The sequence below is a fragment of the Acipenser ruthenus genome, chromosome 21, assembly GCF_902713425.1.
Source record: "Acipenser ruthenus chromosome 21, fAciRut3.2 maternal haplotype, whole genome shotgun sequence".
Classification (NCBI taxonomy): domain Eukaryota; kingdom Metazoa; phylum Chordata; class Actinopteri; order Acipenseriformes; family Acipenseridae; genus Acipenser; species Acipenser ruthenus.
The window spans coordinates 6,942,156-6,970,131 of record NC_081209.1 but is presented as its reverse complement, the minus strand read 5'-3'; the positions used below and the strand labels follow the sequence as shown (position 1 = coordinate 6,970,131).

The following is a 27,976-nucleotide window of genomic DNA, read 5'->3' as shown; positions in this document are numbered from 1 at the left end:
CCTCTTTCAGTGAAGGCAAGTGAAATCATAAATCCTCATTTGCTTGTTTTAAATGCATTTCAATACATTACAAAACAAATGTAAATCAGTTTTACTGAGTCGTTTCTCAGCAGTGACTAAATATTACACAGCTAATTACTTTTACCTTGCATCTCAAAAACAAGGCTGAGCCAGTGAAATGGACTGAGATACTTGTATTTGCATGACTTTTTATTATCACTGTATAGTTATTATCATGAGCAGTCACAGATTTTCTTCCTTCCACACGGCTTGCTGAGGCTTAGACCTTACAGGTGTTTTTTTTTTTTAACACAATCTGTACGCGGGTAACAAATAACAAATCACAATGCAATCAACTGGAGCTGTAATACTAACATTCATCAGCGGAGCTCTGCTGGTGTTTGGAGTGCTGTGGAATCTCTTCAATCTTGTCATGACCGTCCAGCTGCAGAGGAAAAGCAAAAGTTATCAGACACTTGAATTCATAATTTCATGCACCTCACTCTCCAATATGATCTTGGACTTGTCAACGATTTACAGTCTATATTTGTATGAGTTTAAAATCTACTGCACTACCGACATGGGAAGAGTCATGCCAGTGGTCTTCTTCATCTTGTTCATTGCCAGCGCTTCAAGTTTCTGGTCCATTGCTTGGCTTTGTGTCTTCTACTGTGTGAAGATCATCAGCCTACCAGCCACTCTCTTCATCAAGCTCAAGAGGAATATCTCGCTGGTTGTCAACGGGGCTCTCATCCTCTCTGTGTTCTTCTGCTTCGTCTTGTTCTGCCCATTTTTGTATCTTATTCCAATAATGCCAGCAAACGCTACTGCTAACAACACTTACAACATCAACAACACCCTGGGCACGCCATGCACCAAACCTGCTTTCAGTTTCCCAGAGACTTTTGCCAGAGATTTGTACTTTTTTATCTTTGTGTTATTTCTATGTCCCATCCCCCTCATAATCATGGTGACCACCAGCAGCCAGCTTGTGGTCCATCTCTACAAACACACCCAGCAAATGAAAAGAAACCAGAACGAGTTCCAGAGCAGAAACTCCTACCTACTGATCTGCAAAATGATCATGTCCCTGGTGGTAGTGTATCTGTTCACCATCACGCTGGCGTTCGTTTACCTCCTTACTCATGGAAAAAAAGAACATATGTCTGACAAGTCCCTTTTTTTAGATATGGCCTTCTACTGTGCAGCAACGGGAGTTCTGTTGACGGCCACTAACAAGAATCTGAAGGAGAAACTTATGTCTGTGTCCTGTTGTGGAAAAATACAGCAGCAGAGTGAGCCATAAATGAGAAGCCATACTGATTCAGAGCATTTGTCACTATTTACTTATAGAGTGCATTTTGCACTTTTTTGAAAGTAAAATTAAATGCCCAGTGTTTCTAATGAGAAACAGCTCAGCAGGTTAATATAAAGGGCTACATTCTCAAAACTAATTACTCTGAATTGTCATTAGCACATTATGTTATTTATTTCACAGAAACACACCCAATAAAGTTACCAAATCATATATATATTTGTAACACATCAGGGAGGGGGTTAGTATCCTCCCTGAAGAAAACATGTGCGTATGCACATTTTGTTTAGTTGTTTTATATTTTGGTAATTTGTTTATTGTTTAATTATCCCCCGCACCTGATATTTATTGTAAATTAATGCCAGGCGTGGGGTATTTGAGACGTGCAGCTTGTCTGCACAGGGCTGTTGAGTAGAAGGAGGCAGAAGGTGCGCTCTGCTTCCGAGCAGTCAAAGTACTGAATTAAACAGGTAAACGGCGTAGCCGTCCTGCGAGCTAGTCAGGGACCTGCATGAAATGTTTAGTTAGTGCTCAAAACGGAGCTAGGTGTTTTGTTTATTTATTTTTTGTGTGTATTAAAATTAGCGCGTAAGCGCTTAAAAATCAATTTCTTGTGTCCTGGGTCCTGATTTTAAAGTGGCAACGAACGACCGTGAGTGCCGGCCGTTTACAATATATATATATATATATATATATATATATATATAGATATATATATATATATATATATATATATAGATATATAGATATATATGTAAAGACGTTTAACTTCGGAACTTGTAAGAAGTCTCAAGTGGTTTCTTATTCATATTTGTATTATTTCTTTCAGATAAAAATTGCGCTAATGACAGTTTGGTGTAAATAGCTTTGAGAAGCTAGACCAAGACTCTTAAGTCCATCTTTTTGTCTTGCTGGTTTTTATTATTATTATTATTATTATCATTTATTTCTTAGCAGACACCCTTATCCAGGGCGACTTGCAGAACATCAGCTTGAGCTATTTTCCTGACTGACTTGAGAGCAGACTAATACTACAGTCTAACTGTTTAAAATTCCTATTGCTTTCTTTTGCCTTTCCTCTTATTGCTGTTGTTTTGTGTAAATATAAAGATGCATTTGGTGGAGATTGAGGTGTATGTAAAATCAGCATTTGCTTTAGCTATTGTTACATAGAACAATCTACCAAATACATTTTTCTACAATGAAAAAAATAGTAATTTTTTTTTCTTTCATTGAATGTATCTTTAAATATAGAACTGCGTGTGGCTGTTGGTGTGTTCAGATTTTACACATATAAAAATGCAATGTTGTACTGTATACAACATAGATTTTGGAAGCAAATGCAAAATTCAGCTATATTTTATAATATAAAACGAGCAAGATACTACTGAGAAGAAGAAATGAACAGCTTCTGCCTGCAACTAGGTTGTTTCTTGCTAGTACTATATCATTAAACCTAGTACAACAACAAATATATATATATATATATATATATATATATATATATATATATGTATATGTGTGTGTGTGTGTGTGTGTGTGTAAATTCTGAGAGTAATAAAGGAGGTCATTACCTGTGATTATAATATTCATGGTTGACCAGTTCATATAAAGTGTTGCATCGGACTGTTTTGTAATGTAAATGCAGGTTGTTCTGTAGAGCTGTGATTAAAATATATTGTAATTCATAGTAATGTTTGCTGTGATCCTATTCCTGCTACTCCAGTACTCTAGTCGTGTGCTGAAGTGCTGTTGGATTCTCTATATTTCTTATAGTAACCAATAAAATAAAATAAAAATAATAATATGAATTGGTGTTTTGAGGGCTCTTTATAAAAACAGATGTCCAGAGGACATGGTGTACAACATTCAAATTCCCCTCTAAAGTTTTAAAATCCATTCCTTTAATATCAGCTGCACTTGCCCTTTGTCAACTGTTTATTTCAAATACTTTTTCTTAAAAGAATATTAAATTTTGCGTCATTAACATATCCTCCAGTTTCAAAAGCAAAATGTCACAGTGGTTGTGAAGTGAAGGTCTCTGGAAACAAAACATAGGGCAGGGAAATGGACTTAAGCTTCAAAGGACATCTAGTTGTCAGATGAAGACAAATATAATCCAGGCTGGATCAGCCAAAATGTCTTTACAGTAGTAACATCTACTTTACAGTAGTAAGAGCCAGCTCCATCTGGTGAACCTTTATATATTACCAGATATATTATAATTCTTAAGAATAGCTTCAAATAGATGTGTTACGTTAGTCTGGCAATTGGAACTTTAGAGCAGCTTAGCACACAATATATAAAAACATTAAACACACACACAACATGAATTACAATAAGAACCACTGAGAATGGCAAAGGACAGGAAAGTGATGTAATATGAAGCAAGTACAACATAAGTGGGGACAAGCAGCATACACAGGGTGATTGATGGACAACACACCCTCTGAAAAAAAAAGAGGGTGTGTTGTTTGCCTGTTCTTTTTTAAGGAATTCATGCAACAGCCTCTCAGTTTTCAAATCACCCCGTATACTTCACTAGGAAGAGCAGATGGTGGTGGTTTACTTAGGGTTGGCTGACAGAAAAAAAAGTCTGAATTTTTCCTCGTATCCAAAATGTATTTCCCAGAATATTAAGTTTCCATCACCAACCACTCCCTAATGATTTTTCCAAAGAAATATTCATTATCGAAAAAAAACTAACTGACCGTTCTTTGTTGTGTCAGAACTTGGATGGCAGATATTTATCATGCAGCTGGTATGACCAATTCTAGATTTATTATGTCTGTACCAGGGCTAAGCCCTTTTCTAGATTCACAGATGTTCACCGTTCCAGTGATTTTCTTAGTCAGAGATTCCGTTTCAATAGAAAAGTAGTTTTTGTTACCTTAAGATTATCTTGTTACCTTAAGATTATCTACACGCCAGGTAAACGCAAAACTCTCTGTAAAAACAAAGGTGTGCAGGGAATTATATATTTCAGAAAAAGTGATGGATGCTTCAATTCAACGATCAGCACCACGGTCATCGAGGTGACAAATGCATAAGTATCAACAGGAATTTGTTTCAAAATATTAAACAGTAACAGGGATGGAAATAAGACTCCTATTGCATAGAAGTTCACCCATTTCAGGTTTCACTACAAGCTTGATTTGCCACAGCGGATCGGTAACAGGCTCAGGTGTATCTTATTAAAATCTTAGTGAAACCAGGAATTGATCAGACTGCTATGCAATAGGAGTCTTATTTCCATCCCTGCAGTAAACTCTCTTTTTTTTAACGGTGAATAGCAATGTGCTGTGTATTTCTGTGGAATTAATCTGGATAAGTGAGCTGAATTGTGAATTTGTGTGGAACACGTAAACAGGTTAGTTATGTTTTGGAAGAGTGTGTGTAGCTGTGCTCATTTGGTTTATTTTTAAATAAATATTTTGAAAAACGTAAATCAGTGTCAGTTTTTTGTAAATGTTTCTTATTTAATATTTGGGTAGTATTTGCCTAGTGTCTAACAGACATGTATTTGGCTAAAATGTAAAAAAACATGCATAAACCTTATCTATTTTAAATACAATAGCAGCTGATGCACATGCAGCAACATAAAACACACTGTATCAGCAAACATGAATCTTATAAAAAAAAAAATAAAAAAACCTTACAGTTAACTTACATTAGACAAATGGATGACATTTCCAGATAGTTACAAAAAGCCATCAAGGATCCCTCTTTACTTTTAAAAGCACAATGTGTATACACACACACACACACACACACACAGTGGTGTGCACATTTATTAGAACCTCAAGATTAGTCATAATAGTCGTTTTATATACCTACCTGCATGAAAACCTCTGGGTGGGAGAATTTCAATTTCCGGTCAGTTATCAGTGATATAGAAACAACAGGCCCTCTTGTGTGAAAATGTTAGACCACTTTGTGCTTTAACTAAACAACTTCTAGAGTCTCATGCATTTTACCATTTGTGGCTGTGTGTTCCTTTTACTATTTTTTAATTATCTACACACATATAGATGTGGAGTAGTGGTTAGGGCCCTGCACTCTTGATCGGAGGGTCATGGGTTCAATCCCAGGTGGGGGACACTGCTGCTGTGCCCTTGAGCAAGGTACTTTACCTAGATTGCTCCAGTAAAAACCCAAGTGTATAAATGGGTAATTGTATGTAAAAATAATGTGTAAAAAAAAATGTAATTGTATATAAAAATAATGTGATATCTTGTAACAATTGTAAGTCCCCCTGGATATGGGTGTCTGCTAAGAAATAAATAATAATAATTATATATATATAGCATATACAAATGATGTGGTTGCTTCAGGAGGATGTTTTAATTGAATCCACTGTTCATCAGTCAGTCAAAAGATTGTATGTAAATATGGTACATGGATCATTTGATATGCAAATAAAAAGCTAGCATGATATGCAAATAAAAAGCTAGCAGCCTTCAGAATACCAGCTGCAACCAGCAAAGGGTCATGCAAACTATGGCTGTTTCTCTCACACTATTACAAGCGTCATTACCTTAGCAAAACATCAATTCACAAGTTAGCTCACGTCAGGAAAAAGCTTAGGCTGTCCCAGTAAGTGCAAAGTTCAAATCATCGGAAATTATAACGTAGTACAAATATGAATGTAGCCAAGATGTATTGCACCTTAAACACTAACTCCATGACTAAACTTACTATACATGCATTAAAAAAAGACAAGATCCATTAAGATTTGCTCACCTGTTAGAAGAATTGTTTAAAAGCAGTCGTCTTTGTGCTGAACGCACTGCTTTTCTAAAGTGAATCTAGTGTGCACTTACTCACTTTTATCAATTTGCTTTGCTTTTGAATTGCAGCTTTAAAATGATGACACATTTGTTTCTTTAGTTGAAGAGCTCTATTATTATCAGAGATGTTCTCAATCTGAGTTACCAGGCTCTGAATTGAAATGTGCTGGATGATGAAGGAACCCTTAGCCAGAAGTTAAGGAACTCTCACTCAATGGGATATGGTCCTGCAAGCAGATTGTTAGAGGAGATTTCATGCATGCCCATTTGAAGCAGTGCTAGCAGGAGTACGGCAATATCTACAAAGGGTTCAGTAAAACTGTACAAATCATTTAAGGACACTGGGCGATATTTTCAAAGTGTTACCCTCCAGTCTTCAATTCACTGCTATTTTTTTTAAAGGAGAAAAAAAATCATGTGAATGTTACAAAATGAGAAAAACATCTTGAGTGTGCTTAAGAGAAATCTGATTGTATTCCTTAGTTGTTTGGTTCTAGTTTTGTACAATGAACATACATTTGACCTCAAAATAGGAGTTAATTAAAGACTGGAGTAAAAGCTTTGAAAATACAGCCCATTGACATTTAGTGTCATTTGTCATTGGATGCATTGAGTTTCTTCAGGTATCTCTACATGTAGTAGTATACTTATAGGAGGCTGTGTGGTCCAGTGGTTAAAGAAAAGGGCTTGTAACCAGGAGGTCCCTGGTTCAAATCCCACCTCAGCCACTGACTCATTGTGTGACCCTGAGCAAGTCACTTAACCTCCTTGTGCTCCGTGTTTTGAGTGAGATGTAGTTGTAAGTGACTCTGCAGCTGACGCATAGTTCACACACCCTTGCGTCTGTAAGTCGCCTTGGATAAAGGCGTCTGCTAAATAAACAAATAATAATAATAGTATTGTGTTATAGTTATTCAAGAACATTTCAGCAGACCTAAAAATCAGACTGTGTTCACTGAAGTGGAATCAAATTCAAAACAGCTGCTGCTGATAGGTATAGAGATAGGAGGGTGTATTGAAACAGGTATTGCTACAAGAATGCACAGATCATCATACAAGCTGAGGGATAGCTGGCATATTTACTATTATTAATACTTATATTCAGGGCCAGACATTTCATTTTTCTTACAAGAATAATGATTTATAAAAAGGAATCTATTGGGTAGATACATTTATATAAATAATGTATTAATTTGTTGTGCAATACATGACTGCGGGACTTTAAAACTCAACTCTCACACACAATACAGCGTCGTACCTCCATGATTCCAGTATCTCAAAGGTGAGCATTGGAAAGAATAGGGAGGTATGGTAAAGCATATCAGTAAACATGTCAACCCAGGCTAAACTATGATACATGCATAGTATGAGCATGGGGAAAGTGCACAAATTCAGTGCTAAAGTACTGTGGTAAACCATTAGAGGAAGTTTCAGTACCACAGAAACTCTGAAAAGAAAATCACTGCTGGCAGCTTTTGTTTCTATAAAGTTTTATTGTGAAACACGAGTTTTCCAGGTTACAAATGTGTGAAAATATCCCGCTGGAACCCTGCTGCACTGCACTCTAGTCAATATGCAACAATGTACAGCATGTTTATATATATATATATATATATATATATACACACACACACACACACACACACATACACACTATTAACACTAGTTACTGGGAGAACACTGCATACAGTAGTAGTATACACACACACAGAGAGTGTACAAAAAACAACTTTGGTATGCCGTCAACTTCTTGTATATGGGTATTTGTGTATCTATATTTATCCAAAAAAAATAATACAACTCATCCTGGTTACACAATAAAAACCGAACCTGGCGCATATACGGTGCACACAGAACAGGGTCCGGTTTTAACTTAACATTTTTTGGAGCCTGGTTTTGAGATGCGGCAGCATAACCGACTGCTCCATTTTCTTGGGCAGATCCCCGGCGTTCAATATGAGCTCATGAACTTCGTCAAAGAGCTCCTTTCCGATGTTGGCTTTCACCCGCTCCCGCCACGCAGTCAGCTTCGGCCTGCCTTCGAAGATATCCAGACCGGAGCCAAGAGGCTTTGTTAGGAAGGGACACAGAAACAAAACGACAGGCGTTTTTAATGTCCAAATCTGAATGACATGTATTAATGACAATTCATTGATAGTTTCTGAAAATTACCAAGAAAAAAATGTTTTAGAATGGAACATGTAAAACAGAAGTAGTGCTGCCAGTACATATTAGGTTGGACTTACTGGAATAATGTTGTCAGCTCTATGTACTTTAATAGGAATACATTTCAATCACTTCAAGACTAATACTACCTATAATAAATAACATTCCCTGCCTTGTGATAGCAGACTAGTGGCTACTTACGCGGACGTTTTGTCCCTGATTAACCACTAAAAACAACCACCTTACGTTTAGTGCCAGATGCGGTTGTCTGTACTGATTTCCCACATTACTCAACTTCATGATTTACAAAGGAACAATTTTAAATACACCAGAATCCTCTTCACATACCCCAAAACAAAAACAATAAAAACTGCTGGCTTTTTTTTTCTGTTAGTCACTTTGTGTTGTTAAATTCAAGTAAAAGTGATTAGGCGGTTTAAAATACAGTGAACGAAATAGGACTCCCATTCTGTAGGAGATTGAGCCATTCCAGGTTTTACTTTGAGCTTAGTCTAATCCAAGCTTAGACACCAAAGAGTTGGAAAGCTCAGGTGGGCCATATATAAAGTTCACTGAAATAGCTACAACTGAAATACAACGAGAGACTATTTCTATTGTGAAATACATCAAAGTCAATGCTTCATCTCCCCACTGGCCTCATCTCTCACACAGCACAACCTACCTGCATTAGCTCTACTATGGCGACAATGTCTGCCAGGGAGATTTCCTGGCCCACGATAAAGTTTTTGTCCTGCAGAAAGTTCTCCTCAAACAGCTGCAGTGATGCGTTCAGTTCCTCCAATGTGGAATCCATCTTAGCTTGCGGGGTGTTATTGCCAGTTATAAAGGGCATCATCAGCTGTATAAGGGAGACAAGAGTGGTCCCTCGATCACATATTAGGATGGCATGGGCTGGCAGTGACAGTGTTTGTTTTTGAAACCAGTGAAGGCAACACCCAGCCTGGAAGCTTTATTTGTTTTGTGTGTATTTTCTGTTTGAAACCTTTTTGGTTGGCCCTTGTGCCGGTTTATTTTGTATTTTTTTTTTTTTTTTTATTCAAAAAAAAAAACAAAAAAAACAAAAAAAACAAACCTACTCACAAAATTCAAAAACAAAAAAAATACTGCCCTGAGCCTCCAGGTGGCGTTATCCCGCTTCTGACACCAAATGTAACAGGGATGACAGAGGTTGAGACTCAGAGACAGTTTGAAAGTTCAAAATAAAGTTTTTTAATAAACAAAAATACAAAATAAACAGGGCCAAACAAAAAGGTTTCAAACAGAAAATACACACAAAACAAAACTTACAAATAAAGCTTCCAGGCTGGGCGTTGCCTTCACTGGTTTCAAAAACAAAAACACAGCACACACAAAAACATTCTTTCTTCCTCTCCTTCTAGAACTCTCCCTAATGGGAGGCTGAGGCCTCCTTTTATGCCAGGTGGCTGGGTCCTTAATTGAATAATTAACTGATTGGTCCCACCTGATGCAATCAACCTGGGCAGGGAGGAGAATTTAACTCCATCCCTGCCAGTATTCCCAAGGGCAGAGCCCTGCTCTGCCACACCAAGGCTTTCATTTGAGACTCATTCCTTTAATCTGTCATTTTATTAAAATTCTAAATTAAACATACATTATTCAGCCACCACACTAGATTAGAAGTAGGAACAGATAAATGAAAACCACAGATACATTATCTAAACTACCCCCGTGGTCGATTTACTGACCCACTTATTAACATTAACAAATGTGATTTAAATACAGTGGATAAGGTCTGGAAAAATGGAGGTTAATAAATCTGACAAGTGGCAGTATTAATCCAGCACAGATTAGATCACTAAAATCGATATCTGTACAAGCAGGTCATGTGTAACATTCTTCTCTGCACTGTGGCATGAAGGTAACTGGGCTCAGATACCTTGAACCAGAAGAGCTTCGAGGCAGGGGCTCTGATTGCTGCGTGCTGCCAGGAGAGATACTCATCCACCTTGGCTTGTTTCTGCAGGTCTGAAGGGTACCAGTGGTCTGGGGTCTTGAACTTCCGACACATATACAACAGGATTGCAATGCTGCAACACCGTAAAGAAAAAAAAAAAGAAACATTTCACATTGAGATAGGAGAGATTCCTTTAAATAGAAGAATGTGCAGCGTTTTTTGGGGTAGACTGCCATTCTGTAATATCAGTATATAGCTGATATGCCATCAACGTTCATGAAGTAATGTTGTTATTCCACTAATGAAGACGGATGAATAGCCCTGATGTTTACGGGCATTCTCATGAGTGAAATAACCACAGCATGCTACAGAACAAGTACAAGGTCTGGTAAAGAAAGCATGTTTCAACAACCAAATTCAAAAGAAGATGAACACGCTTTTTGATGCCATATCTCACAACACTAACATATTATTCTAGGCTGACTGGGTGTGACTGTATGAATCACAATACAGGATATAATTCTGTCTAAACAACACAAGCAGGCAGGATACAAAGGCGGTAATAGCGCCCATGGAAACCTCATACTATTTACCATAAAATAAAAATACAACAAAAATAAAAAAGACAATAACAATAAGTGCTGTGAATATTAAAACTCCACATTTATTATACAGGATAAAAAATAAAAAAAAACTCCCATTACACAGCAGTTTGGTCTATTACTGGTTTTACTATGAGTGATCTATATACTGTGGCTGATCAAGCTCTTAGTAAAACCTGGAATGGGTGAAACTGCTATGCAATATGAGTCTTATTTCCAGCCGAGATTATATATACTAAAGTCTGGGTGGAACTAAATCTTAGTTTTCAGTTTTCAGGGGCATGGGCTAATATTTCTCAGATATGACACACTGTCTCAAAAATCTGTCAGCCCCATACATCGAGGAAATTACACTGGGAAAAGGAAGCCCCACTGACTGGCCCAAAAAAGTTATTGTGACAAGCAACAGACCTGCTATAGTGGCACAAATCACATGAACCTTCAACACTGGCCCAGACACCTGTCTCCACTCAAACCGTGCACAGAGAGCTACAAAGTCCTATTGTATTATTATTACTATTATTTTTTTGCCACAGGCATTATGGAGTATAAAACGTTTGTCTGCCTTTTAGCAAGGCATACCTTTCAGCCAGCTGGTAGTCGCCATCTTTCATGGCTGGAACTTTCCTCAGAGGATTAATCTTCCCGAATTCTTCACTATAGTGCTGACCTGGAATAAAGGACATGCAAATAGAGAAACGTCATTTTAAGCCTCTGTACAGCCAGGAATTCACTGAATTAATGTCCTTTTCCCATCTCTACAAGGAACCGCCAGAGTACTCCTCAAAGCCCTTAACTCAGAGAGCTATTATGCATCTGAAGCAATTCTTTATTATTACGCCCACGAGTCAAAGAGGAAGTAATCTACTTCGTTATGAAATTTCCTTTAGGTGTGTGGATGACTTCACCACTGACCAATTTAACAGTTCGGTCCCAATGATATTTGTTTTTTCATATTTCAAGCAAATGTATTCTTGTAAGTGTATATACGACAATGTCTGTCTGTATAGTGGACATCAAGGTAATGTCTAAATCTAATTATTTGATCCAGTTCTATGAAAATGATACGTCATTATCAGAACGGCAAGCTCCAAAGTGTTGTGGTGATTATTCTAATACCCATGCTCAGCAAAACGTCTTGGGTTTGCCAGTAGTCTGAAATCAATAAGATTTCTAATGTATAACATTACATAACACTGCATTTGCATGGCGCGACCCAGAAACGGATAAGCATAGTGAAAGCAGGATACTGTTCAGACAGAATGCGGCATATAGTAAAACGAGGCGGATTGATTCTAAAGACCTACACGATTCCGTTCAACTACTTTGTAAAAAGGCAAACAAAATGCACCCATTATTTTGTATAAAGGGTATTGTAAGGTCCACAAACTGAACAATTAAAACAACCATGATTCTTTACAACATTGCGTGCTTACAAAACCATTACGTGTACAAATGCATTTGAGATTACTGTTGCATGAACGCCTTTGTTTTGCAAAGTACTGTACGCGAATGACTACATTTTACATCAACTACACACACAAAACAATAGTTAATGACAATGAGGGAAAGCGTTAATGTTTCCTCATTTCTGCAAACGAAAATATATACGGGATATATGCGTGAAGTGTGAAAATATATTGCAAAGTAATGACTTCTAGTTATGCACGAACTAGGTACATAAGTACATAAACACAACTCACAAAATAATTACACATTGTGTGCCTATATATATATATATATATATATATATATATATATATATATATATATATATATATATATATATACACCCAATTACGAAAAGTAAGTCTATAGTCAAAATCTGAATGTGTGGACAGCATCACAGCAAACTACAAATAAGTATACAACAAACCACAAATAACTTACCTTCAGAAAGCGACAGCTGCTTAAACTCAAAAGGGATGTTGTTTTTCTTGGCAAAGATGTAAACAGACCTGCATGGCTGGGAATACAGATCTAAATATAGTTCTAGTACCATTTTTAATTTAAGTTAGACCTTTTTTCCAACAACTGCAGAGAACAATGGTTTAGTCAAAAAAAAAAAAAAAAGTTCGTCCACTTTCACACAGTTAACAAACCGTACAAGCCCCTCCTCTTTCTAGAATATTTAAATACGTGAATTTAAAAACCCACATACACCAGTTCAACAGGAACCAATGCGGTCTAACCACAAGTCGTATAATTATGTATGAACATAAAAAGTCAAATGTAGTTATGAGAATATAGCTATGTGAGCATTCACATCGTAACATCCTACTATGCAGCAAACATAACACAAAATGTTTACAGAAATGTTATGTATCTTTTTTTCTCCACTGGAAAGGAATTTCTTAACGTGTACTTGTCATGCTGATTACACAATTTATTAATGATTTTAAAATACTTTTGAGAAATACAAATGCATTAATTTAACATTTCAACATAACTCTACATTCACATCTGGACTGCTTTTCTACAAGACTGGAGTTGCTCAAATCCATCCTACAACTAACAGGAAGCAGAATTTAAGCAGTTAAATAGTGTTCCGCATACTTTTTCTCATGGCATATCAGAGCAGAGATCACACAGAAAAAATAAGCAGGACCCAAGCCTGAGCCTAACTGAGGCAATACAGAAACTGCAGTCTTCCTTGCTTAGGCTATAATTCTTTCCATATGGGTTTTTATATACCCATTTTCTTCATGCATAGTTTAATTTATATTATTACTGGAAGCTTTTCCCAGGCACTTCACGAGACACCTAAAAAGATCAAACAGACAACAAATGTATGTGGCCTTGATATTGAAGATGACTTTACATACCCCTCAATAGGTGAAAAACGGGACAAAAGACCTGTCCAACATCTGTTTATTATAACATATTTGATAAATACTTAAAAACAAACTCGGCTTGCAATACGGAATGGAATTAGTCTCTCATGAGGCCAATGCAGGGAAGAGCATTGTCACTGCTTGTGCTGTCCCTGCTCAGTGGTTAAATAGGGTCTCAAAAGCCACTAATTCAGTATCTCCCCCCACAATTCACCACACACATATAGCTCAATAAACCACTCCACTGTATGTAAAAGTCTTTTTGATTGATCTTAAGCAAGTCACTTAACCTCCTTGTGTTCAGTCCTTTGGATGAGATGTAAACCCAAGGCTCAATTGTATGTGAGACATAGTTCACCCCCAAGTCTCTGTAAGTAGTTTTGGATAAAAATGTCTGCTAAATCACTAAATAATAATAATAATAATAATAATAATAATAATAATAATAATAATAATAATAATGTCAATCCAATGGTCTAGCTGCAATCAGACCAGCAAAGGTACCAGGATACAGCTGATTATCTATAGCTTTATATTTAATATATTTACATATCATGAATTAACGTAAGAGTGAAGAATCTAACTATTCTCAGCACAGTAACAGGGGGGATCAGTAATAATCTAAATTGAAGCATTTGTTAGCATTCTTTTATTAACAGCTGGACAGGATTTTGGACTGTTGTATTGCAAGACAAACTGACTTGAATCCCTGGCTAGGGCTCTCATCAGATGTCTGAACTAGTAAACAGTATCTTGGTGTGAAATACAGTCTGGAAGAATCTGTGCTCTGGTTTTCATCTGTGGTATTTGGGTTAAATGCTGCACAGATTGTACGCATTATTAATAATAATAATAATAATAATAATAATAATAATAATAATAATACGCAGCCAGCATTTCTCAAAAAGCACAGTACAGTTGCTTGGAGGTCTTCCAAGGCAGGATGACTTTCAATAACCTGAATTTAGAGTTAGTTAGACAAGCTGGCACAGGCAGCTAATGAATGTAATTAACAGTACTCAATTAGGAGTGGTTTAATCATTTCATAACTGACTTTCAGCTAATGGGGTATATGTGAATGATCTAAACACACCACACTAACTATATCTTTTCCTCATGCATGATTTATTGACCCTCTTGTTAACATCATTAAAAACAATAATAACATGCCTATAAATCATCTGCAATAAAGCAGGTTTATGAGTTTAAGGATTTACATTCAGGGTTAACTCCTGTTCTTGGACACTTTTATCCATTAAATAAACCCAGGACAGATGGCTGAGCTTGCAGTCTCAATACAGCGATGTTGCACAATTTGTATATTATATATCATAAAACAACAAACCCTTTCATATTCAGGCAGCTGAGTATGAAAAAAAGAGTGAAAAATTCTGCAGTTTATAAAAGGAAAGTGTTTTGTTTTTTTTTACTAAAAAAATAATAATGACAGATATTCTGATTGTTATTGCAAGAAACATAGGCCCCATTTTGATTAATGAAAAACATATTTTTCAGTCCAGGGTTAGAAGTTTATTCTAAGTTCTCAAAGAACCCTTTAACCAAAGAGAATGTTTTTACAATATTTGCGTTAATAATGTATATCAGAGCAGTATATAACTGAACGGTAGCACTGTTTCTTTTGCTTCTGCGTTTGACACCTTTATTCAAAAAAACAATAATACAAATCTACAGTATTTTTTTTTGTATGCAGTATAACAAATTTAACAAACGACAAACAGAACAACACCTTTTACTTTTCTTCTATATTTGAACTCTTGATCTTCTGATGGGGTGTTCAAGTATACTTCATGGCTCTTTCCTCCTGTTTTTAAAACAACAAAAGCACGCTTAAGCATCAGAAACCACTGAACAGTGAATGCAATCACGCAGACAGGCAGCTCATGTTCTGCTATTCCTCAGGTATTATGTAGGTTTTAGTCATAGGAGTCTGACTGCATATCAAACTACAGTACAAGTCAAAAGTAAATACAAACCTGTAATAATAATAATAATACTCAAACGGTTACTTATAGAGCAACTTGGTATGCATATTAAAATAGTTATGTATTCTTCTTGTTATGAATCACTTTGTATATAACTGTCTAGTTCAGTTATCACACCCCACAAAATTCATATGCTTAAAAAACCCATCGCTTCAATCCAGTTCTCAAACATGACTTCTCTCCAAGTACAGCTGGTATACCTGAGTCTGACTATAAGCCTGTGCCTCTCTGCCTCCAGGGCAGGGCTTCCCAAACCCGGTCCTAGGGACCCCGTGTCTGCTGGTTTTCATTCCAACCCAGCTCTCAACTACTTAACTTTACCCTTCACTGAACGGATCACTTGCTGAATTAGACCTTTTTACTTGTTTTTAGCTCTGAAACAGTTGCAGATTTCAAGTTAGCTATAACATTTTATAAGTAACTTCAAGAGCTGAAAACAATTAAAAAAGATCTAATTAAGCAAATGATCAGTTCAATTAAGGGTCTAGTTGAGTAACTGAGAGCTCAGTTGGAATGAAACCCAGAAGACACAGGGGGTCCCCAGGACCGGCATTGAGAACCCATGCTCTAGTGGATGTAAAAAAAATAAAATCAATAAGAAATACCACATAACAAAATGTTGCATTTCTTACATCCTCTTGTATGTGATGACAAGAAGCCTTTAAAATCCAAGCACAGTAGCTACCTTAATAATGCTGTGGAGCTCCTCAAGGGCATTCTCATACTGTGGAATGAGTGGCTTCAGATTTTCATGTCTGATTAATTGTTTCTGCACTCCAGGGCTGCCAGCATCCCTCAGCATCTGAAGGAAATTCTTCTCCTGAAGAAACAGCATGCACTTTGTCAGCAGGGATGGAAATAAGACTCCTACTGCATAGCAGTTTCAACTTTTCCAGGTTTTGATACGAGCTTGATCAGCCCCAGTGTATAGGTAACAAGCTCAGGTGTGTCTGATTAAACTCGTAGCATAACTAGGAATGGATCAAACCGCTATGCAATGGGGGTCTTATTTCCATCCCTGGTTAGTATTACAATAGATAACATGACAGACAGAACGTTTGACATAGATGGTCTTGACTGCTGCAAAAGAAATGTAAGGCAGGGCTCTGAACACTGGGTATGGCCTCCTGTGTGTTCAAATCACAGCTCAATTAATCTGAGGCAGCACTACAACTAAATAAATCACACAGACAAACATTTTAGCTAAATGTTTCATTAGTAGAACAACTGTGGCCGATACTGCAGCTTTTTGGATAATTTTTCATCCTCTACTGTTATAGGAAGAAAAATCTTGAGTGTGCATAACTGTAATTCTGACTAGTAATTTCAAAGGCTGTTACAGTAAGAACCAACAGCATCTGAGCTCAAAATAAAGTTTCTACTCTTAGACGCACAGTAAGATACATGTATTATAAAAGCTTCTGTGTTTACACAATAGCATTTCTCTCACGAGACACAGTCTTCAGCCAGTGTAAATATATACAGAAATGTGTTGAACGCAGTGCCCCTTCATGAGATTTGTAAACAGACTGCGTATCTAGGGGACATTAGACCATTTCTGTGAGCACCTGTACCGTATGATCTTAACGTTCACTGATTCTCAAAAGCACTGGCACTCACCTGCACTCCCAGGAGGAGTGTGAAGGCCAGCCCAGCCTTCCCTGCACGTGCTGTCCTTCCCACTCTGTGAAACAGAGCCACAAGGGGCTATTAATAAAACTAGAAATGAGAACAAAGAACATGCATCCCCAGGTGTGTAAGCGAAGGGGAATGTACGAGGCAGAGGTTGGCATTAAGGTCACTGCACGTTGTCAAAAATTGTTGCTATGTGTTGCTGCTTGGCGATAACCAAAGGGTTAAAAAATCCCACACAACCAATATGAGAAGCAGTACAAACAGGCTAAACATTACCAATATGCTACTTAATAGCTGATTTATTAACCAACTAACTTTAATTATACAGCTTACAAGGGTTTAATGAAATTGCATGCTCGTTTGTGTTAAGATTATCAATGCTCTCACCGATGAACATATGTCCTGATAAACTGTGGAGCATCGTAGTTAATAACACATTTCACACCGTCAACATCAATTCCTCTGGCTGTGGCATCTGTGCTGATTAACCTGTTTGTGGACAAATAATATTTTTTGGTCTCTTGTAAAAGAAAAAAAGTGTAAAAGGTTAAAGTGAAAATCTCTATTAGAAACTGGTAAGAGCAATCAGTTAGCAACTGAAGCAATCAGGCACATTGTAATGGATCATACTTATTACAGGAGTTATAAAACCAGTGATAAGTCTCACCCCAGTCTGCATGTCTTTAAATGATTACCTACAGGTGTCCGCTGAGGGAAAACAGTTCATCTTAAAGAGTAATTAGTGGGGTTCCGAAAAAATATAGTGTTACACGTAGTCCCCACGTGCTGTTACAACTGTTTAAATAACATACCTGTCATTTTTCTTTTCATTGTTAACATCCTGACAACTTTTTACACTTCTAACTTTAAAGTCTGTTTCAAAGCTCTTTTCAAAATGGCTGCTCTAGTGCACTGGGGCTTGAGATCTGTCCTCTAAATCACTGCAGCAAGAGCAATTTAAATAAATAAATAAACATAAGTGCTCCTGCTTTTCTGTTCCGTACCACATCATGGATCTTTATTACCATGTTACTATGCTTTTGTAACTAATTGGTTGAGTGATGCATTTAGAAGCATCTCGTATCCTCTCATGTACATGGGCTACTCACAGCTGGATTTTGCCCTGCTCAAACTCCTTCAGCGTTTTCTTCCTCTCGTTGGGACTCAGACGAGATGAGAACTCAGCCGCCGCCACTCCCCCGTATGAACGGACCAGCAGGTACAGTCTGCAAAGGAAGCAATAATGCAGATGTAACCTATTAACTCAAACAAAGACAAAGACAGATGACTACACTGTGTTGCACCTCCTGCTATGTTAAAAATATGATTGCAGCAGGGGCTGACATGCCTCAAGCAGGGACTAGAGCTGGCTAACACACCTGTGTGAAGCTTCTCTGGAGTTTGTGAAGCACAGCACAGGGTTGAACTTCAGCCTCAGTAGGAAGTGCAGTAAAATCAGGGGCTTGTTGTTAAGATTGCACGGGACATAGTACTCCTGTAACACAAGAGGAAAGGGATGCTGAGTCAGTGACACTATTACATGGTTTATATGCATCTAATCCAATTCAAGCTACCCGTCTGATCAATCAATATCCAAATCCTTTACGTATGCATCTAAACTAGTTTCTACTGGAACTGGGCTGGGGGGTTATTTGGAGCGCAGTTTCAGGAACATTGAGTCCTCTAAACCCCATTAATGTTAGCATGTAAACTCTGCATATTTGTTTTGGGATCTAAAAAACAATCAATTACAATGATTCCCTGTGCAGTTAAAGACAGTAAAACTATTTTGAAGTTAACGCAAATTTAAAAAAATCGGACGGCTGGGAGTGCTCACAGTGAGTCCCTGGGGGAAGTTGAACTTCTCCTCGGTCTGTCCGGAGGCAGTCCTATGAGGCTCAAAGCCCTGCCCTGACCGCTGCTTCTCGCTGTGGACGGAGGTGAAGAGACGAGGCTGGTGCAGGCCCAGCTGCTGTAGCTTCTCAGGGTTCTGCGTCAGGGTGGCAGAGAACATCAGCTTCTGGAGGGGTATCTGGGGCTGCCACAGGCTGGGGAGAGAACACAGCATAACACAGGGGTCAGGGCAACTATTGACATGCCTTCTAGAATCCAGAACAGGGATGCATGATCAGCCAATACGAACACAGAAAGGACATATGTTTTTTTTTTGTCTTTGCACTGTAAGACTTGTTAAAACAATGCCATTGTCAAACTTTTGCAATTATCAAACAAACTTGTGTAATTACAAAATACAGCTGCAGCAAAAAAAAAAAAAAAAAGCCTTTCAAAGACATAGGTGGCTGATTTCCTTGTTTGTTAAAGAACATTTATGTGGTGAAAAAAAATACAATCCTGCTGAGAAACAGGAAAGAATAAACTAATAAGAGTAAACGATCCCTTTGATGATGTAATCTGGATTGACTGAAATCTCACTTCCTGAGTTCAATGGATTAGCTTTGGGGTTTTCACTTGGATTACATTACTAAACTCTGTTAACGGAATTGGCACGGTAGCATCTCCCATTATTTACTAAACCTCAATGTAATCCCTGCTAATTGCTGGGGTCCTATTACAGACGAATCGTATGGGGTGCTGTAAGACACTGTACAGAGGGGATAAACAGAGTCACTCCATGGAAATGCACATCCGTTACACTGATCAGCCATCGATTTCAGACTAACGGCAAGCCCAAGATTACTCATTGTGACGGTTCCATTTTAATACAACTTTGATCACCAAATACTCTTGGGCTTCTGATATTGAGGACTTCTGCAATGTAACAAGCATCACGTTTCCATGGGAGGACCCATCTCCAACGCTGACCTTGCTGCTGTGACAGGGCCAGGCTCTGCCCTCCTGAAGAGCGAGCCGAGCTCCAGGCTTCCCTGTGCTCTGTACACCTCCTTCACCACGTAGTTCAGCCAGTCCTGGTGCATGCTGTCGATCATCCGGTCCGCCTCATCTATGATCTGTATGAAGAGCCAAATCACTTAGGAGCAAAAGCCATTCACTAATGTGGCTATTCCCATCGCAAACTTAAATGGCTAATAATTGTTCCATAAGATCACTACTAAAGGCTGCCACGTACAGTGATACATTAGTTAAAAAAAACAAACAGAAAAAACAGATGGGAGGTAGCGGTTTACAGCACCACACTTACATTATAAATATGTACAAAACACAAAGCAATGTATTTGTTTTAAAACAGGGTGCGGTAGCTTCTCTTGATTTGTCAAGTAATAAAGCAGGGTTTACTCACCAGGTAGCGGAGCTGTCGTAGGCTGAATCCGGGAGTTTTATCAATGTGATCGACCAGCCTGCCCGGGGTGGCGACCACTATATCAGCCAGGCTACGGCACCCACCAGTGCTGCATTAGTGAAAAGATAGACAGCATTTTTATTCCATGATCTGAGATTGATCTTCAATCAGAGAAACCTAGTACACAGACTAATCCCTTGTTTCCATTGCATAGCCAAACTGAGCCCTCTTGATCAGAATACGTCTCCACTGGTCTTTATATGGAGATGTATCAGATCAGTCTGAATTTGGCCCTAAATAACTACTGCAAGAATCTTCAGCTAATTGCTTGTTTTTGTCTGCTCAAATGAATATGCATTTCAGAAATTACTCTGCACCTTCAGATTGCTTTTTTTTGTTGTTGGTTCAAACATTTCCAAACCCTTAATTGGTCATCTTTCGTTTTCTGTTAACACCCACTAAGATACCTCTAACATTTGAGAGAAATTATCAATTTGAAGTCATATGTGTCGGTTGTCATTCTTTACTGCTGTCAAAATACCTCAAGAGTATTTAGTTAAATTCTCTTACATGTTCTGGACAAGGGAGGCCTGCTCCACAGCGAAAGATTTCTGCCCTGCAACCATGACGACCTTCAAGCCGGTCCCATCGGTGTACGTATGGAACACCTTACACACCTGTGGAGATAGCAGAGTCACACAAACACACAGCTTCTACAACTGCAGCCTTGCAACGTGTGCTGTATTACACTGAGTAAGATCTCACTCAACACTCCCCAGTCATGCTACCTGGTTTCCTGTAATATTACTAAACATTTTATGCATGGATGTTTGAAGTTAGAGACTGAATGTATTCAGTAAAATATGCATCAATCAACCAACCCCAAAGCCGCACTGGCAATAACTACAACACAGTAAGTGACTTGCAAAGTTTCAGGTCAAATATTTTATGGCAACTCAAATTAACAGACAAAACTTCCTTGCATGTTTTTAAGTTTTTCCCATTCACTACTAATGCAGTTGCTCAATTACCTGCTAATTAAGTTTTGTAGCTTAAAGAACACACAATAAAGGACACATTAAAAGGCAGGCAGTCCCTCTAAATATAAGCCTGTTCGGTACTTAATATATATTATTACATTATTTTGTTAAAAAGCAGAACTCTTATTGTATTGCTGCTTGACAGGAAAGGTGCTACATGAGTGCTGGCTGTATTGTATTGCACTGTATTGTATTGCACTGTATCATATTGCACTGTACTGTACCTGCTGTGCCAGTTCCTTGGTTGGCAGCACTGCTAGAACCCGCACCTCACAGATAACCCGCTCCAACAGAGCCTGCAGGAGAGGCACAATTATCAACACTGAGATATAAGTGATGAGAAAAATAGTTTGAATTATATTTTCTAACAGCAAAGCTATAGTGTATTAAGCTTCCTTCGTTACATTTTCTGTTATTGGCAAAACACTGCATCCGTGCATAATATGTTGCGGACATGGAAACCAAAGATAGAAACAACTGCATGAATGCTCTCCCCAGAAGCCAAAAGTATACACAGATATATTTGAGCAAGAGCTCTCAGACTGATTGCACTCAGTGTGTAGTTTAAAGGTAAGGCATGTCCTTAAAGTAAAAGTGTTCAATTGCAATTTAAAGCTGTTTACTCTTGAAAAGAATGTCAGCAACACTTGCTATCTGGTGACAGAGGTTACACCCCAATAGCCTTGCTTTAAAAGCAACTCAAATCAATCACATACACGAATACAGAATACATTCTACCTGAACAACCGGGATGACAAAAGCCAGAGTCTTGCCGCTTCCTGTTGGCGCCGAAACGCAGATGTCTCGGGGTCTGTAGCCACCCCTGCCAATCAGTAGCCCGTGCAGCGCACTTTCCAAAACAGCTGGGATCAATTCTGCCTGGACTGCAGCAAACAGATACAAACGACAGAAATTCAGAGGTGTCTTAGCAAGGTGGTTTTTAATGACATATTTATGCACATGCAAATGCAATCATAGCTAAGCCAGAACCCCAACACTTGAACTCATCGTCCTGATTCTTATTTGACTCAATGCTAAACTTCTTTGAATTAAGCACAGGTTTGTCTTACAGTTTCAGCAAAACAGTGGGAAAGCTGCACATTAACCAGAGTATTACTTCCTACCAGCTACTGTAGTTTTTCAAGGGTACAGTGCCTCCTGCTGCGAATACTGATGCACTGTTGATCTAAATCTTTAAATTGACACTGCTTTTTTGTGTTTTGTAACTTACTAACTTGTAAGTTATACAACCTCCTGGCACCTGGTAATTTCAATGGCATACCTAAACAAGGGAAATCCTGAACCTCAGGAGTGGATGTGGTATTTTCTGAGCTGCATGCAACCCCCTCACCCACCTGGGAAGAAGTGCTGGATCCCATTGCTTTGGAGTTTCGTCAGGAGTTTGGGGCAGATTCCTGGGACATCTCCGATAGGTATCAAGTTCTTCTTGATATCCCTCTGGACTAGATTAGGCTGGGCCAGCCACTGTGGCAGAACCCTTTGAACCTGTGATGCAAAATACAGACAGTTTGAATTATAATGCAGCTATAATCCTTAATATACAGTTTATGTTGTTATGCAGACTCACTAAATCACACGGCTACACTTTTGAGATTTGAAATACCTTCTGCACAGCTTTCTGTTCAAAGCCTCCCAGGATTGTGAGTGTGGACTGGGGGGGCACCTTATTTGCGCTCTGATCAAGGGTTTTCTCTTCTTTCTTCTCTTCACTGTTCTCCCCCTCATCACTGCCCCCTCCTTCCTCATCCTCCTCCTCACCGTCTGTATCCATTTCTACATTCTGATCACCCGACTCTTGCTTGGATTTCTGCTGACTGTTTTTTTGTTTATTTGCTGGTGTTTTCTTTTCTTCAGCCAATTCTTTTACATTGTCTTCTTGTTCTTTAAATAAAACAAACTTGGGTTGATTATAAAAATTATAATAAGAAAAAAACAGTATATTATGGAAAAAACTCAAACTTTTAGATTTTTACACATGCTGGACAAGGAAACTTAAGTTTCTTGATTTTTTTTTTTTTTTGTTTACAATAGGAACACACTCTGAACAGCATCAAAAGCAGGGTAAACCTACTATGAACTGAAAATTGATGCCAGACATTTAATTTTACAAACTTAACATAATGGTACCAGTTTCATTTTCCTCCTCCACTTCTGTTCTCCTGGTTTTTGTTGCTTCCTTTTTCCTTTTTTCTTTTTTCTTCACAGTTACCCTCTTCTCAGTCTGATCCGTCTCTCCAGCAGAGTCCACATCCCCCTTCTTAACCTGTTTCTCTGTCTGCTCCGGTGTGTCCGAATCAACCTGCAGAGACTTGATTTTCTTTTTCCTACTGCTCTTATTTCCTTCTTCTTCCTCAGTCTCCTCCTGAGCCCCTAGTTTTCGCTTCTTCTTCTTCTTCTTCCCTGTCTTGTCGCTCAGGTCAGGGTCTGTGTCTGCTCTTGTCTTCCTGCCTGGTGTGGTCTCTTGGCTATGTTGTTGCTGCTGCTGCTGCTGCTGTCTGGCCTTTGCTCGCTCCTGCAGCCTCTCCAGCAAGGCTTTCGAGCGACACTCGGCTTCATCTTCCTGGACATCCTCCTCATCTCCAAGGTATCTTACAAAACAAATCAATACTGTAATCAGGACCAATACCCCATTGAATGATGTAAAGTTTACGCTGGTATAATACGTGATCCCAGGGACTGTCATTTCCTCTAAATTGGGTCTTATTTAAAACTGCATAAATCATTTTCAAAGAGCCTAGTGACTTTTTGTTAAATATGTAGTGACGCGTGCAGTACAGGCAAGGAAATAAGGTTTTACTGTGTGCATGATTAGCCACAGTGTATAAGAAACAAGCACAGGTGTGTCTTATTAAACTCAAAGTAAAACCACGAATGGATCGAACTGCTATGCAATTTGAGTCTTATTTTCATCCCTGCAGTGTTAAAAATAGTTTTCAGAAAAGTCTTACCCTGTGGTGCCATGCTGAAAATATCACCTTTGTCAAACTACCTATGAGCAAAACGCAGTGTTTTTTTTTTCACCCATGCTTGCTTCACAATTTTAGAACAAGATTATGCTTACCTGTTGATGAGAAACAAGGCCATCTCAACAGCTTGGCGAATTCAATTCTTCCGTGTAAATACAGCAAATTAATACCAATCTTCGTTTGAATTATGCCTTGTAATGTCAGATTAATCTCCCGACCAGAACTTCGCAGTGTCTTCGATAATATTGTATATCACGGATTTACCGGCAGCGCTCGAGACGAGGTGCGATTTTTGTTGACTTTGTGCTAAATATGTATATTTAGTTGAATATCCTTTAGAATTATAAAAACATTAATACACTTTGTTATACCATTACTTATTTACAATTAGCTGCGACAGTTCTGGAACGACCCTTAACATCTTATATCAACATATTTTTAACTTCAATATATTTATTGAAGTTAAAGCCAACTGCTTCTCCTATGTGTGAGCCCAAGGCTTACTTTGCTTATTTTTCAACCAACAATGTGCCAGATAAACACCATGCTACCATCAACTCCTCACATGTTGTGCTTTGGCGCTGGTTGATGACGTCAGCCTAATATATTTGGTGGTAGGTTGCACAATTCTACCATCTAGTGGACTTTCTGCATATGAACAGACCTTCACTATTTCTGTAGATCTGTTACATAAACAAAAGTTTTTCCAGTACAAAAAGAGTTGGTAATGACCAGGGTTAGTTAAAGTTTTATATTAACAGCCATTTTATATTTTCACGTTATTGAGAATCACATTTGCTTACAAATAGGCTACTTTTTTTTTTTTTTAGTTCTTGAGAGTATTGCTTAAAATATAAATATTCAGTGACTGAATACTGGTACAGTATTTCATATGGATTAAGTATCATCTTTGAAGTATATTTAAATATATTGTTTTGAGCACTGTAACACAAGTTCAATACATTTGATTATATAAATGTGGTATGGGTTTTTATAATCTATGTGCTCAGTTCTGAAGAATATTAAAATCACAGAGACAACGAATCGGTTGGTTTTTATTTTATTCAATGCGTAAGCAAGCAAGACAGTGTGTACTTTGGACTCCTCCAGTTCTAAACAGGGAATGATCACACTAACATGTTCTGGTACAGCCACTGTAAGCACTAAAGGAAAGATTGTCATCTTGGTCCTGCTGAGGGTAATACTCCTTCAACCAAAAGTGGAGTTGCTCCAGCCCACGTTTTCTGCGTCCATGTCAACAAAATTAATGTAGATCCTGAAATAGAAGATTGTTTTAAATACAGCGCTAACATAGTTATGCACCCGCTACAGCACATGAGCAGATTGTCTTCATAGTAAATAACTGAATCACATGACAGCAGCATTGCCAGTTTACTTTAAGTGTTCTAATGGAGTCCAATTAGTTTCCTTCTTTTAAGATGAGAACAAGCATAACTGCAAATAATGTTTAATTTCAACACAAGCCCCAGACTCGAACAGCGCCCGCTGTAAAGAACCATTAGAACTCTTTAAATGTTTGGCATTTCCAGGTAACCTATTTTTTCACAAAACAAATGCCACTCTGGAACTGGATTAGATCATGCAATATACTAAATACTGCCACTGTATAAAGACATTAGGCCCAAATCTGTCATCTTGCCTTTTAAAGACAAAAATCCACTAAAGACAGTCAAACTGTCAGAGGTTCTTTCAATGCGTAAGATCTGCCACCATTTAGATTAATTGAATAGATCACTAAGTAAAGGCTTGGACTTTAGAATCAAAGCTTCTAGATATAGATTCAACCAATACAGAGAGCAGTACTGGATAACAAATCAAGACAAAGCATATTTTCATTTTTATAAGAACTAGTCTCTTTGCGGTTCTTATTGTACAAAGTCAAATATTATTTTTACTTATTTTTTTTATGTTCAGTATTAATATGTTTTGACCTAAGTTCTGGAGCTGCAGAGCAAAACAAAGTGTCCTTACAGAAGTGAGCGCCAGCGTTTTAAAAAAATCTGAAGATATTTACTCCTTCGTTTAATATTTACTCATTCATTGTCATATTGTATGTGACATATGTTTAAAAATACAGGGTATTTTAATATTAATAGGACAAGTGGAAAATCTAGGTCAATGTCCATAAACTAATAAGAGGTAAAGAAACGCGAGTGTGAAGAGCAGCGTGCAGGTTGCTGATCGCGGTGCTGTACCTGTCCACGGAGATCCCCAGGTGCTTGTTGATCAGACCGCACAGCAGCTTGGAGTACAGCTTGTTCTCCTGGCCAGAGATCTTCCCAATGCTGTGCAGAGAGCATAGAGCGCAGGGATCGGGCTTTCCTCCAAACATCATCATCTGATCCGTAGCGATGTGCACCGCGATGTACTGCACAAGACAAATATGATCTGTGCTGCACCCAATGTCTCCCATTGACAAGCACGTGCTGAATTATTAAATAAAGAACATTCTGGAAAGGCCGTGGCATATCACTGCTACTACGAATCCGTAGTCACACTGTAATTTGCAATTTTATAGTTGAAAACCCGGGGGGATTAATCGACTCGTCTACGCATTATTTTACAGCGCCAGGTCTCTCATGTCCCATTACTTGGCTGCACAGATAATTGTAGCTGTTAATCACCCTGCTTTTGTACAGTCCGAATCCCTCGCTCACAACAGAGGCAGTCTGGCAAGTTATTATGTAACGACAAACCGGCACGACTGTGTCAGACTTCTAGGCACTGCATTGACTGTATTATTGTTATCTAGAGAGACAGTAATCAAACTACCTGGCCTTTGTCATGTAACGTTATTTCATTGCATATGAGTTGCAGGACATACCTGTGCAGGTTTCCCCATTGCTTTCGACAGTTCCTGTGTGACTTCTGACAACAGAGACGCAGAGACAGCATCTTTGCTGACATTGGTTTTCACAACGAACATCGGCATGTTTGCAGCAGGTTGATATTTTCTGCTTCTCTTAACCCGGGTGGAATATAAATGGACCACTGTCTGCGCTGCCTGAGTGCGTGCGTGTGTCTGCAGCACCGCGGGACGGAGGCTTCCTCCGCTGTAACAGACCAATGGCAGAACAAGGCTTTGCTCAGCCCAATCTTGTTCAGCAGCGCATGCTCGCGAGAGGCTTACATTTAAAGAGACAACACCACATAACCAGCTTTTCACAAGTTTATTATTTTTATTATTTTTGCATTTTTTTAATGATTTGCCGTTTTGAATGAGATCAGGTGCGTGTTCGAAAGCCGCTGTGTGCTGTAAAAGGATGTTTTTGATACATGGGTCTGCGATTCTTTATTAGGATGATAAATGGTTTCACTTTTCTCCAGTGTGATAGCAACAAAAAAAAAGGTTCTAGCTATAACATCTATATAATCTATAATCATGACC

General features: G+C 38.3%; 5 protein-coding genes across 6 annotated transcripts in view; 1 reads left to right on the top strand and 4 right to left on the bottom strand.

Moving 5' to 3' along the window:
* Positions 1–346: 346 nt before the first annotated feature.
* Positions 347–1,306, top strand: LOC117428279 (taste receptor type 2 member 40-like). Its single transcript, XM_034047160.3, has one exon. The coding sequence runs from the start codon at positions 347–349 to the stop codon at positions 1,304–1,306; it is 960 nt and encodes a 319-aa protein (XP_033903051.3).
* Positions 1,307–7,578: 6,272 nt separating this feature from the next.
* On the bottom strand, positions 7,579–12,890 carry LOC117427960 (glutathione S-transferase theta-3-like). Its single transcript, XM_034046380.3, has 5 exons — positions 12,700–12,890; positions 11,392–11,479; positions 10,190–10,340; positions 8,954–9,130; positions 7,579–8,174 (listed from the first exon to the last, which is right to left on the bottom strand). Exons 1-5 carry the CDS (start codon positions 12,809–12,811, stop codon positions 7,974–7,976), a joined length of 729 nt encoding a protein of 242 aa, XP_033902271.3. The 5' UTR covers positions 12,812–12,890; the 3' UTR covers positions 7,579–7,973.
* A 1,861-nt stretch (positions 12,891–14,751) lies between these two features.
* Positions 14,752–25,252, bottom strand: LOC117426146 (ATP-dependent RNA helicase DDX51-like). The gene is made up of 16 exons (XM_058994645.1): positions 24,663–25,252; positions 23,729–24,189; positions 23,205–23,482; positions 22,936–23,086; positions 22,319–22,464; positions 21,805–21,876; positions 21,111–21,217; positions 20,541–20,649; positions 20,105–20,250; positions 19,119–19,329; positions 18,661–18,776; positions 18,391–18,507; positions 17,669–17,770; positions 17,267–17,330; positions 16,332–16,466; positions 14,752–15,465 (listed from the first exon to the last, which is right to left on the bottom strand). Exons 1-16 carry the CDS (start codon positions 24,683–24,685, stop codon positions 15,439–15,441), a joined length of 2,265 nt encoding a protein of 754 aa, XP_058850628.1. The 5' UTR covers positions 24,686–25,252; the 3' UTR covers positions 14,752–15,438.
* Positions 25,253–25,611: 359 nt separating this feature from the next.
* On the bottom strand, positions 25,612–27,664 carry LOC131699058 (macrophage migration inhibitory factor-like). 2 transcript variants are annotated; one of them, XM_058994648.1, is made up of 3 exons: positions 27,413–27,664; positions 26,784–26,956; positions 25,612–25,843 (listed from the first exon to the last, which is right to left on the bottom strand). In XM_058994648.1, exons 1-3 carry the CDS (start codon positions 27,518–27,520, stop codon positions 25,777–25,779), a joined length of 348 nt encoding a protein of 115 aa, XP_058850631.1. In that variant the 5' UTR covers positions 27,521–27,664; the 3' UTR covers positions 25,612–25,776. The 2 variants fall into 2 exon arrangements, with proteins under 2 accessions (XP_058850631.1, XP_058850630.1); XM_058994647.1 differs by having other exon boundaries at positions 26,784–27,014; positions 27,413–27,550.
* Positions 27,665–27,757: 93 nt separating this feature from the next.
* Positions 27,758–27,976, bottom strand: part of LOC131699057 (solute carrier family 2, facilitated glucose transporter member 11-like) — a gene marked incomplete in the record, with an annotated part of 4,304 nt that continues 4,085 nt past the window's right edge. The window contains 1 exon segment of the mRNA XM_058994646.1: positions 27,758–27,976.

Coding starts and splice junctions, on each gene's coding strand:
- LOC117427960 (XM_034046380.3), bottom strand. CDS start 12,811: ATGGTACTAGAACTATATTTAGATCTGTATTCCCAGCCATGCAGGTCT. Junction 11,480..12,699: donor GCAGCTGTCGCTTTCTGAAG/GTAAGTTATTTG, acceptor CCTTTATTCCAG/GTCAGCACTATAGTGAAGAA. Junction 8,175..8,953: donor CCATAGTAGAGCTAATGCAG/GTAGGTTGTGCT, acceptor TTCCTAACAAAG/CCTCTTGGCTCCGGTCTGGA.
- LOC131699058 (XM_058994647.1), bottom strand. CDS start 27,495: ATGTCAGCAAAGATGCTGTCTCTGCGTCTCTGTTGTCAGAAGTCACAC. Junction 27,015..27,412: donor CAATGGGGAAACCTGCACAG/GTATGTCCTGCA, acceptor TTAATAATTCAG/CACGTGCTTGTCAATGGGAG. Junction 25,844..26,783: donor CTGGGGATCTCCGTGGACAG/GTACAGCACCGC, acceptor CTTCTATTTCAG/GATCTACATTAATTTTGTTG.
- LOC117426146 (XM_058994645.1), bottom strand. CDS start 24,685: ATGGCCTTGTTTCTCATCAACAG. Junction 22,465..22,935: donor GATCCAGCACTTCTTCCCAG/GTGGGTGAGGGG, acceptor TGTTTGCTGCAG/TCCAGGCAGAATTGATCCCA. Junction 18,508..18,660: donor TCCAGAGAAGCTTCACACAG/GTGTGTTAGCCA, acceptor CTTCCTTTGCAG/ACTGTACCTGCTGGTCCGTT.
- LOC117428279 (XM_034047160.3), top strand. CDS start 347: ATGCAATCAACTGGAGCTGTAATACTAACATTCATCAGCGGAGCTCTG.